At 38.4% G+C, this 13,215-nt stretch overlaps 1 protein-coding gene across 1 annotated transcript in view; it reads right to left on the reverse strand.

Moving 5' to 3' along the window:
* Positions 1–13,215, reverse strand: part of SETD2 (SET domain containing 2, histone lysine methyltransferase) — a 130,215-nt gene that overhangs the window by 88,013 nt on the left and 28,987 nt on the right. Inside the window, exons 2-3 of the mRNA XM_071212047.1 lie at positions 9,778–9,793; positions 3,923–8,301 (exon numbers count right to left, since the gene is read on the reverse strand). Of these exons, the coding sequence (XP_071068148.1) occupies positions 3,923–8,301; positions 9,778–9,793 (4,395 nt within the window). The remainder of the gene's footprint in view (positions 1–3,922; positions 8,302–9,777; positions 9,794–13,215) is intronic.

Here is a 13,215-nt window from a genome sequence, read left to right on the forward strand (position 1 = left end):
CGTAAAAACTTAAGTCAGAGTTTGCAAAGCAAAAGTGAACCTGTTGATTATTTATTGGTCTTTTGTGTTGAACTCTATTTTTTAACACTGATCTAAATAAATAAAGGATGGTCAAATAAGATCTTTTTTTTAAGCCTAGGGAACTATAATTCACTCTTCAACTATCTAATAATGAACACAACTGCAATAGGTGACTGTCTTTATCTCCTAATTCTAATCTGCTTTAATCTTCAACATACGCTCTATTCTAGGCCAAATTTTGCAAAGTACCTAAATAGTGTCATGACTAGTTTCAACGAGTTTTGAGTAAAAAGAATAATTCATCTGGAGATGTGCTTTAGCCTCAAGAAAGAGAACTTAAGGGATAGAGGTGGAGTGGACATCACCATCCCAGGGTCCACAGAATGGAGGCATAAAATATGGATTAGAGTGGATTTGCTGATATTCTATTGTAAAACTACTGTGACTAGTAAAAAGAAGAAATCGGAGCACTGAGGTGGAGAAGTGGCCACAGTAGTTGCTGAGGGCAGGGAGAGGGAAGAAGAGATGTGATGTGGGGGTCTTTTTGGGACTTGGAGTTGTTGTAAATGATATTTCAGGGTCAGAGGCTGGACTTTATATATCTTGTCATAACCCACTGAATTGTACTGGGAGCAGAGTGTGAACTACAAGGTACATTATTATCCATGTGGTGCAGCACTGCTCCAAAATGTGTTTACCAAGTGCGATGAGTGGCCACAATAATAGGGAAGGTTGTTGGTGTGGGAGGAGTGGGGGGGGGTGGTAGGGAGTATAAGGAACTTCTTATATTTTTTTAACATAATATGTTTTTTGTGATGTATCTATCTTCAAAAAATACACAATTTACAAAAATGATGGGGTGGGGGTGGGGAGTGAGGTATATGGGAACCTCATTTTTTTTTTTTTTAATGTAACATTCTTTGTGATCTATTAACTTTAAAGTGTTAAAAAAAAAAAAAAGAGTACTTAAGGGAACAAAATATCTATTTACAAGTACTTAAACAGCTATAATTTTGAGGCATCAGCAGATTTATTCTGAATTACTCCAGGTCAGAAAAGAACTAATGGGTTCAGAGTTTCATAGGTAAGCCTATTTTTGTTAAAACACAAAAAAATATTTTTTCACTATACTCATACTCTTACAATAATTCATCTATTGTAAATTATAATTTATAGTGACTCTAATGCCATCCACATAATAGGCACCAAAAATGTTGAATATATAAAAAATGTTTCTCATTCTACAAAGGCCCTTCAATGCCTCCACCAATCAAATCTATGTGCAAATAGTCATATATATCTGAATCTCACTACTCAATAAAACCCAGAGGGATGTGTTGATTAGTTTATATTGTTTTACAAAGACCTCTAAATTCCATCAATCTATACACACATTCCTACTTAAAATTTCCAATTTTTCATCTAAACCTAATTCACAATTAGATATCAATGACAAAAGCTACAAAAGAGTCTCTATCATAAAATTTAACTTTTTTTTTTTTTTTTTAAAGGAAAAGCTTCTGCTGGGATTAAATATTTACGATGAAATCTGCCTTATTCAGTGTGGAAAATTTCTTCATTTCACAAAATTTTGAATGCTTAAAAGTATGATAGCTAAGTTAATTCTCAAATGGGGGAGAAATTTTCAAAAGGAGAGTGTGAATGGGTAGTAGAGTGTAGATTTTAAAAAAACAGTACATTCAAATTATACTTCTATTAGGAAAATGAGAAGACTATCAAAGAAAGGTGAAAGCTGAAGAAAATTGAGAAGAATTGCTCTATGGGAATATGTTTTCATTTCTCTTACTTCCATTATACCTTGTTTCATGTTAGGAATTTGTGATAAACCACATTACTATTTCATTTTTAAAATAATTGTTACATTACTGCCAAATTTAATCTATTAGCAATACTCTAAAAGAAAAAACAATGTTCTAGTCTACTTCCAGCTTTTATAACATACCTAGACATTTCGCCCTGTATATATTTTTTTAAATAAGAGGAAAAACTACAGTGAATATTACCAGAATTATCTTTGGAGAGGTTTTGGATCACAAAAGGGTCACAATTGTGACAGGGGAAGATTCACTGATGCATGGTGCCGGTAATAGGGGGATGCATGGGAGGAGTTCATCTGGGGCATGCCTCTAAGGTATATGAACATGCTCAATTGTTCATGAGGACAGATCATTGAACCCTTGATACTGATGATTGTACTTAATGAACCTTTTCTTTTGAAATTCAAACTTAGCCTAGTATTATATGTTTCCTAGGAGTTACCTCCTGAGGGCCTCCTTGTTGCTCAAATGTGGGCTCTCTCTAAGCCAAACTCAGCATATAAATGCATTATCTTTCCCCCAGCATAGGATATTACTCCCAGGGATGAGCCTCCCTGGCAGTGAGGGATTATTTACCAAGCACTACCTAAAAATGCACCTGAAAAAAGACCCTGACTATAAGGAGGAAATGATAAATACAAATGAGTTTTTATGGCTAAAAGATGTCAAAATGAGTCAGGAGATCATTCCAGAGGTTACACTTAGGCACGTCTCAGCAGGATCTAATTGACTGCACCACAGTAAATAATGCCTCAAATAGTGGGACTCATGAGGGTTCTAGAGACGTCCAGATACTATAGGCAGGGCAGACAGAGATAGCTCAGGAGCTTGGCGCCCTGCCAGTGGGCCTTACCTTAGAATTTATGCTTCCCAGTGTGACAGAGTTGGACTCATTTGTGGTTTCCCTACACAAGGCTCTTCAGCCCCTTCTATTTGAACCTATTGTTAGTACTATACTTGACAGCTGTATGCCCAAGAGACTTAAATCTTTGGTCCATCCATGTGCCAACTGGGCCCTGAATCTCAGGAGAATTGCAACACCTACTCTCCAGTTCACTGGACTCACCTTGGACAACTAAAAAGGTGATGATGATGGACAACGCCCATTCCAAGGAACAGAAAGAGTCTGCAACTGCAAGCAAGATAGTTTCATCTGCCTCATGGGATCTAAGCCTCCTCTCAATAAGAGGCAGAGTAGGCATCACCAACCCAAAATTCTCACGATTAGGGAATGAATAATGGACTAAAGTAGACTTACTATTACTCTACTACAGACTTGTTATTCTAGCAATAGAAGAACTTGTATCACTGATATAAAGGCAGTGGCCACCTGAGGCTCTGAGAAGAGGGAGAGTAAAATATTGGTGTAATACGGGGGCATTTTTGGGATATTGGAAATGCCCTGCATGATGCTGTAATGACGGAAACAGGTTGTTATATATTTTGTCATAATTTATAAAAATGCATAGGACAGAGTGTAAATTATAATGTAAACTATAATTCATGGTTAGTGGCAATGCTTCAATATGTATTCAATTGTAACAAATGTACCACACTAATGTAGGATGTTGTTAATGTGGGAAAGTATAGGAGGGAGAGGGAGGGGGCATATGGGAATCCCCTGTATTTTTAATATAACATTTATATAATCTAAAGTTTCTTTAAAATAAATAACTTTTTGAAAAAGAAAAGAGTAAATTTTTTATTTATTATTATTATTTTTACTGCATGTAGCCACCCTTTTCTTCTTTAAAAGCAAGTCTTGCTGGGGATTGTTATTTTCTATATTCTTTCACTAAAGAAAAACTGAACTGGTCTAAATTTTACTTTAAGAATCGAAGAGGTAATGAGACAGAAAACAGACAACTCTTCCCTGAAAACAAAAAACTGGGGAGAGAATCCATGCTATCAAATCTAAATAGTAAATATGCTTTTCAGATTTTTAAATTTACCTTTTATCACACAACTATATTTCATATGGTTAGGCTCACAGTTTCATCAGTTAAAAAGCTAGTATTAAAAGAGGTTAAATATTTGTCAAGCATGTAGGAATTAAGACTTACCTTTCCGTTAAATAAACATTTTCTTCAATAAGATCAAAGTAACAAGGCATCTTCCCCTGCTTGGCACATTCCTTCCATCGCTGTGGGTCCCTGAAGTCATCCATCACACAGGAAGGCCCAAGCAGCACTGAGCCTGGGGGTGCTATCGTCTCTCTCTGCTCCACCTCCACTCTAACTTTCTTTCTGTCCTGAAGCTCCCCATCACTTTCAGAATCACTCTCCAGTTCCTGTCGCCTTTTTTTAGGAGGCCCTCTATCTTTCATATCATTTTTTTCTAAGTTTTTAGAAAGATCTTTCTTTTCATTCATAGCTAAAGAGTCCTTAATGGAATTGCTGCTTATTTCAGGTGCTTGCACTGACCCAATGTCCTTCTGAAGGGATAGAGGAAACTTACTGGACTGGTTTGAAAAGACGGATCCACCACGTTGATCCCAATTCTCCTCCTCTCCACGGTCATCTGTTAAAGAATCTGGTACCTGTCCTTGAATCCGCTCATACACAACCCCAGTTCCAGGAGGTCTACCTGCTGATCTTGGATCCCAATAGCCATTGCCCTGCCAGTAATTACATACCCCACCATACTGTTCTGCATTTTGCTGATACTTGTGTCCACCACAGACTCCGTAGCTGCTGTCAGGTTGCTGATAGGTGGTAGTAGGCTTTTCTGGTTGAGAGAAGTCCCACTCTAAATTTCTGAGCTTTTCTGATGAGTGGAAGCCATCCACTCGAGAGATCTCACAAGAGGAAGAAAAAGTCAACTCTGTTTTTCCCAGTCTACTATCCGGTCTATTAGGGAAAGTAGTCTGTTGCCAAGACTTATTTGGGACATCTTCAAAATCATCAGAAGAATAAATTGGTAGCTCCTCCTGCTGCCTAAAAGCTATCTTGACTTTCACTGTTTCCTCCGAATTTGGATGACCTAGAATGTCAGATTTTACATCTGTATGACTTGTACTATCAACCCCATCACTCTGAGAATGAGCAATTTCAGACAGGTGGTTATCCACTTGTTTTCTGCTGGACTGTGTAAAAGAAATTTCTGGGTTCTTCTCCATTCCTTTATGAAGGAACAACTTCTCAGTTTGAGGACATGTTTTGCTTATTATGCCCTCAAATTTTTCTTCATATGAATGTCTCCTTGACTCAGGTCTCTCATCTTCCCAGTGGTCAGAATAGTGTCTATAACTCTGACTGCTCCGAGAAGAACAAGGACTTGTTTCTTCCATAGGCAAAGTAGAATTCTTTGGCACAACCACAACAGACTGAAGACGGTTTTTTGGAATACTGCTATCATCAGAATCTGTATCTTCTGAATCACTTTCATCACTTGAACTTTCAGAAGAACCAGAATAATCTTCGTGAATAGTAGACACAATTTCTGAGGTATGGCCACTACTGTCACATTTTAAGGTATAAGTTACACCATCACTGTCTTCCATGGTTAAATTCAAATCACAGGAAGAAAATACAACTTCTGAGTCATCAGAAGTATGCACATGGCCTCTTCCTCCTTCTTCATCTAAAGAGATTTCTGGTCTACCCCTTCTATCAGGCAAATTGGAATTCCCTTCTTCTTGAGTCTCTTGCAAACATTTCCTAGATAGCCCATTATTATTCCTATTTTCCCAGGAAGCAAATCCCCTTCCTGAATCAGGAAGGCCACTATCCATTTCGACTATGGTTTCCTTCCCTGCATGTTTTAAAAACCCTGTTGTATTTTTACCCTTCAGCACAGCATCCAAAACTGGAGATGTGTTTTCTCCACATTGCAAGAGAGTTAAACTGTCCACTTTTATTCCTGGTGGAAGACTCTGAAGAGATGAACCAATACCTGAACTCCCTGTAGGTTTATATAAATCATCAAAGTGATTAATAGAGGCTGAACTGGTGCTACCAACACTCTGCTTATATTCTTCACATGCAAACTTTGAATGCTGATCTGTCAGACTTCTATTTTCACATATAACTGTTTTTGATTCCAAATGATCATTCATAAAGCTATTTGAAGAAATCTTCGTAAGTGAAGTTTCAATATTTTCAGCTTCGGAATGACACAAAGAAGGGATGCTGTCATTTGAAGTACAGTATGTATCTGAATCTTTGGTTTTGCAGCTAGAAACTCTTGTTTCATCTGGTTCTTTAACCACTGTTTTGGAATAACTGGGAAAATCATAACTGCCAGTCATAACTGACAAGGTAAGTTTATCTTGGTGTGGTGACACTGGAGGTTCTGTTTCTCTAAATGGGCTTTCTGACTTACTATGCTGCATGCATGTATCATCCAAGTCTTTTTCTTTACATCTACTAATATTCTGAAATCCATTTGATGAAAGTATGCATGCACTGACCAAAGGGGATACCTCCGATCCAGTCACACTATCATCAGAAGACATTAAAACAGCCTCAGTTTTAGAAGTGCAAAATGTTGCCAAATTGGACTCTGCCTCAGGAGATCCATTTATATTAACTTCTATTGGACAGTAAGTTCTTAACTGGTCATGTTTTCCTTTAGATAAAGAGTCTAATTCCTTAATACTATCGTGGCTTTCATGTCCTATAAATTCAGACTTAAAAGGAGGTGATTCATCTAGCTTTTTAAAAGTAGGTGAATCATTTAGTTGATTTGATGGAGATGGAGACCCAGTCTTTTCTCTTTCAGGAATTTTACTAATCAGTCTTAATCCACTACCTTTTGAACAAGGAGTCGGTAAACTAAAAGAATGAGACTGTTTGGTTTCCTCATTTAATTCTGTACAACAGAAAGAATTTTTAAATTTATCAGACTTGGGTATAGGTTTTGAAGGTGCAGATTTATAACGGGAAGCACTGTTATCATGCTTAGAATAAGATGACCCCCGTCGGAATCCCAGTTCATTAGGGGGAGAACAACATCTTTTCATTACTTCATTTTCTGAAGTCCTTCTGGATTCTCTTTCTAGTTTCGAGGAATACTTTCCTCTTTTCTCAGTCTCTAAATAAGAGGACTCAGTCTTGCAGTCTCTATCAGATTTAGAATAGGATGACATCCTTAGGTCTCTGTAAGAGGTGGAATGAGATGAGGTGCGTCTGGAGTATGTCTTCTTATACTCATCTTCTGACTCGGAACTCTCTCGTGCCCTATTATCTGCATATGTCCGAGAATAGCGCACTCTCTCTCGGTAAGGGGAGCCTCTATGGTAGCGACGATCACAGTCATAGTAATGGGATCGTTCAGATCGAGAATAAGATAAACTAGTTCTAGAGCTTCTGTCAGATCTAGAATGAGACCTGCTCCGCCTTCGCTCTCTCTCTGATCTACATCGGGAAGATATATACCGAGTATCTCTTTCAAGTTTTGAGTGGCTAAAATATTTGTCATCTCTCTCAGTTTTAGATCGTGATGATTTCCCTAAATCCTCACTTTTTAAAGGTGCCAAGCTCTTTTTTGAATCTCTTTCCTTTTCAATGCCTGCTGAAAATTTTAAATCATGTGATCTTTGACTTGAAGAAGTCTGTACAGAATCTTCATCAGATTCTGAACCGAGAAAGGTCCCTTCAGATTGTGAGGATTTCTTTTTAGAACCTGTCTTTTTAGAGCCCAGACTGGTCTTAGAACTATCTGGAATTTCTTCTTCCCTCCCAATATGGGAATCTTCTTTTTGTGAGGGAATATCTGCTTGCTCATTCAAATGCTGAGTTATGTGTTCTTCTGAACTATTAAATACAATGTCCTGCTTAGTGTCCACTTCTAAAGATTCTGGTATGATTGTAACTGGTGGCTCTTTCAGGGCTCTAACTGCTACATCTACTACTGAAGGTACTGGTGCTGCCATCAGAAATGGTGTATGTGGCAAGGCCACTGCCTCCGTTACTGATGCTGGTGGTGAGGGTATTATGGCCTGGGGAGGTGGAGGAGGTGGAGGAGGAGATGAGGGTGGTGAGTCTGCAGTTGTTGATTCTGCTATGACCGCTGGTAATGTTATTGTGGGAGGAGTTGGAGATGCTACCACTGTGGTAGTAGCCAGCAGTGGTCTAGATGTTACATGAAGGAGATGTTTCTTAAAATGAATTTTGCCCAATTCCACCCTTGATTTTGGGGGTGAAGATTCTTCTGTAGTAGATAAAGTATCTCCAATGTCCATTTTAGGGGTTGAGTCTGCTTGAGGTGGTACAGCTGGGGAGTTTGGAGCATCATTTTGCTTTTCATTTCCAAGAGCAGTCAGAAACCTGTTCTGCAAAGTTTTCTTTGTAAGGCTGAAGCTAAATGACACCTTCTGTCGCCCCTGTTCCTCCAAATTAACTTTTGTCTTGGTGCCTTTGGGCAAAAATCTACTAGAAGCAACACCTTTGAACATTGGTCCTTTGATGAAACCTGTTTTCTGCACATTTTCAATCTTTGCCTATAAATGAACAAAACAAGCAGTTACTACTACAATCAATAGTTACTTTCAAATGTCCAGCATCATAATTTAAAATATCAGTCAGGAAAATGAAAAGCCCTTTTAATGACAAATAATATGAATTTCACTGAGCTACATAAGGAGTTTTTTATTATGGGAATTTTCCAACATGTTCAAAAATATTGGATAGAATAATAAATTGCTATGTTCCTATACAAGCTTCATCAATTATTAGTATTCTTCCATTCTAGTTTTCTTTTACATAAATGGTTTATCCAGTTTTATGTGTTTTCCAGGTAAAATTCTTAACAAGAATTTAAAAAAAAAAAAACTTGTGTATTTAAGATACAATAACATAAGGACATCTTTATAAAGGGTAGCACCTAACTAACCATCATAGGTTCTGAAAGTAGTTTATTTTTGTGTTCTGTCTGAGAAGAAACAGAAGTCACCAAAACCAGAGGTTTTTTGGCATCACACAGAATCATTTGGGAAACTGTCAAAAATACAGATCTGTGATCCATACTCGGGAACAGAAAATCAATAGGTCTAAGGTGAAGCAAGAAAGAATTTTTTTTTTTTTTTTGATAAATAAGTTCTCTAGGCAATTCTGATAGATTATCCAGGTTTGGGAAAACCTTAGTATAGAGCAGTCTCCCATCTCGCTCCTTTAACAGATAAGGTAATCATAAGGGAACTAGGACTTCTACCTTTCTGGAAGGTATTCTGTCCTGGCACACTGCCACTATTTCTTCCTGGGTCCCATATACTCAGGGATTGCCAATTTATAGTCTAACACCACTGCATGGGCAACAATTACAAAGTATATATCTAAGAAAATGACTACCTGCTTTATTATTTGCCATGCCATCAAAGGAAATAGTGGGTTTTAGAAGCTAAAAGCATAGCCTAGATTACAGAGAGAACGTCAGAAAAATCTACGGCAACGAACTCAAGCCTAATTGAAGACAGTACATCTATAAGATTTTTCTAATTGATGATCTTTAATCAACTTTGGATATTAAAGAGAATTGTTTTCCCATTCAACACTGTAAAATCTGAAATCAGTTTTCAAAAATACACAGTAACTATTCAACAGGGAAAATAAATGCTTTCACATGCATTTTCTTAGAGCAGTGGTTTTCAAATATGTTTAAGAAACAAAATCCACTTTTCAATTAAATTTTACATGGAAGCTCAATACATAAAAACATAAAAACAAGTATAAGCTGTCTTGCCAGGGAAGCCAGTTTCTTCTATCTTTCCTAAAGTTCTTAAAGCTCCAAAGCGATCACCCAATATCCCTCACTGGAATAAATTACTGTAGATCTAACAGCAAATAAGCAAAAATAAAAATAAAATAAAATTACTTCATTTCTATTTCAACTTCAAAATAGCTAAAAATTTGAATGTTTTCAGAATTTACCCAATCTCTAAAATGTATTCAGAAGCCAATCACCAAATAATTATACTTACCTCATTTTCTTCTTCTCTATTGCCATTCAGCCAAGAAAACATGCAAAAAAAAAAATAAAAAGAAATAGTAAGCACTTAAAAACTGATTGAAATGAAAGTTGTTTTTCATGAAAATTTTAGGATATCTACTAACTACACGTATATTCAATATGGACTGTCCATTCCTTCAAAGCCTCAGTTACACTTACTTACTTTAATATTTATAGAAGATAGTGCCATAACTATGCTAGGTACTAGAAACCAAAAGTGAATAAGGTAGAGTCCCTGCCTTTAGAAGCTTAGTGTTTCTTTTAAGTTACAAAATACAATTTTGTTACAAAAATAATTTCAACATAATGGAGTACAGACAAGGATAGAGGTAAGCACAGAATACTAGCAAAGAGGAAGAAAAGTAACTCAGCCTAGTGGTTGGATAGGAGCATAAGCAATCCTTCCTAAAAGAGAGGATAAGTTTGGGAATGATATACTTGTTGGGAGTTCCCAGGTACGAAGATTAAAACATAGAAAAATATGTGCAAGGAAACCATAAACAATTCAATATTACCTGCGTAGGAAGTGTAAGGCACAAGTAGCCAATTAACTAGGGGGAGTAGTGGCCATGTTTCTCATGAGGAGAAGCTATTTTATATGATGGATCGGTGTTTCTCAATCATCTTTAGTATGCCCTCGACAGTTCCTTTACAGTATACAAGGTATAAACTATTCCATACCACATACAGTCTGTGGCCCTCTGAGCTCACTTTATGTTCCAACAAAGGTAACCACACAGTTTCCTGGCTTTGAGGAAGCAAAGCCAAAAGTCTGGTGTACACCAGTGTACTGAGGTATACTGGGGACTATCTGCCAGGGGAAAAGGAAGTCATAAAAGGGCTTTAGACAGTGAGAGTTAGATCTGTATTTTAAGCAGGTCTCTCTATAGTTTAGGTGGCAAGACTGGAGCACAACAATCTGTTTTAAATTCCCCTTAAAACAAATGTACCAAAACCCTTTCCCTAAATATAGGCCTGACTCGATCATAATTCAATTCATTCACCAGTGCCCTGCTTTGCACCCAGAACCAAGTAATGAATGAGGAGGAGGGGGAGTTGGCAATACATGTATGAGACACGAAACCATGTCAAGGTTAAATACCCATTCACTACAAAACCACTAAAAACCGCACAGATGTAATATTAGATCTACTGTATTTCACTGTGTCCATAAGGTGCATTTTCCCCATATACAACAATTCTAAAATCAGAATGTGTTACACTATCAATAGCATCACAGTTTAACTGGCAGAGTTTTTCCCTTTCTTAGTGGATCATAAAATAATGGTGTCTTACACCCTTATGGCATATTAGATTTGACTTACATTAGTACCATGTGAAATTTCTGAAGAACAGAAAGGGTGCCAGATGATTTCCAAGCATTTAGGTTAAAGGTCATTTATGTCTGTACTCTTCAATGGATATTTGAGAGCACTTATGTTTGACTGCACAGAGGTGCTAGAAATACGAAGATGACCAGAACACATTCCTAAGCCTCAGCAGTTTTATTCTGGACAGGAAGATGAATGAAGAATAATTCTGACAAATTGTAATGAAAGTCATCAATTGGTCAAAGGGCTAAAGAAACATAATTTGTGAGGTATTTTGGGGAGGTGGGGGGAATGAAGGTGCAGTTTAGAAATCAGAAAATTGCTTGACAGAGATGGCAAGACATTTTCTAGAATACAATAATGAAAAGAACATAACCACGTAACAGAAAATTTGGAGTAAATACCAAATTTTTCTCATCATAAAAGCATTTCATGTTAATAGGGAAAAATCAAATTACAAACAAGCAAAAGGAAAAGTTCACAGTCCATCTCATCTAGAGATAAGAGGAGGAGGAGAAATGGGAAAACAGTAAGCATTTAACTCAAGATGAGATCATGTTGAAACAGCTTTGGGAAGTGCACTTGGCCCAATGGATAGGGCATCCGTCTACCACATGGGAGGTCCACGGTTCAAACCCCGGGCCTCCTTGACCCGTGTGTAGCTGGCCCATGCACACTGCTGATACGCACAGGAAGTGTCGTGCCATGCAGGGCCCTGTAAGGAGAGCCACACAGGATGAAAGAAAGGGCAGCCTGCCCAAGAATGGCACCGCACACACGGAGAGATGACACAACAAAAAGAAACAGATTCCCAGTGCCACTGATCAGGATAGAAGCAGTCACAGAGCAACACACAGCGAATAGACACAGAAAGCAGACAACTGGGGGAAGGAGGGGGGGGAAGGGGAGAGAAATGAATTAAAAAATAAATCTTAAAAAAAACAGATTTCTTTTTTTTATTTTGAAAAGTTACTTGGGAAAAAAAGTCAGAGGAATACTGAAACCAATCGTCTGCCAAAAAAAGATAAGAGCAGGCAGAACTATAACTTTCTGAAGAACTGTATTTAAAGAATACTCACTAGTCCATGTCAACAAGAAGACAATTCTCTATTAGGTCACAGGACATATGTGGAAAAAGATTCAATTAAGAGTTTTAGTCATAGCAAACTCAGGAAACCAAAGAATGACATGACTATTAAAACCAACCCAAAGGAGGGGCAAGATGGTGGCAGAGCAGGGAACCGCAAGAGTCAGCATGTCCTACAGGTGTCCCTACAGTATGGTTATTAACTATCCAGAGCTATCTAAAGCACCTGTTTGTGGAGGCCCCAGGAGACCAGAAGCGCATCCTGCAACATCTTTCAAAGAATAGGAGGAGGAGACTGCCGATCAGCAGTGAAGCCTTGTGAATAGAGCTCTGCATGCCCCAGAAGCCAGTGCCCATTCCCTGCTGGCAGCTCAAGACACCTTGGAAGCTATTTCCTGGTTGTAGTTGAAAGCTCCATTTCCCAAAAACAGGGGAGGAAGAGACAGTCAGGTGCTGACTTCAGCTACTGACTAGTAAATTCAGGCGGCTAAAGTTTAATCCTAAAAACAGCTAAAATTTGAACCTGTCCAAGCTAGAAAGAAGCCAGTAGCCTCCACTATAACTCCACCTCTAGCATGAGGGGAAGTGGGGCTGACTGAAAATCACAGTGATGGTAACGGCTGGCTTCTTTACACCCAGGTCAGATTGCTGTCCCAGCCTGGGCTCCAGCCCTGCTGGGGGGACCCGCACCAGCTTTTTTGGGCAACTGTAGTCACTTGTGGCCTGCAAAGACTAGCTTGTTGGGCACCCACGACTAGATTGTTGGGCACCCACATGGCTAATCCCTACCCCAATAGGACATGGTGGGTGGTGTTTCCTCAGTTTCAATTGCAGGTGCTTTCGGCCCACATGGACTAGCTGGTTGGGTACATAAGTGGTTCCATACCCACTGCACAGAGCAGGAAGGACAGTGCTCCTTCGGCCTCTCTGAGCAACGGCAGCCACTTTCAGCCTATACAGACAAGATTGTTACACACACCTGTGGCTCCAT

This window comes from Dasypus novemcinctus, chromosome 26, assembly GCF_030445035.2.
Source record: "Dasypus novemcinctus isolate mDasNov1 chromosome 26, mDasNov1.1.hap2, whole genome shotgun sequence".
NCBI classification, from domain to species: Eukaryota; Metazoa; Chordata; class Mammalia; order Cingulata; family Dasypodidae; genus Dasypus; species Dasypus novemcinctus.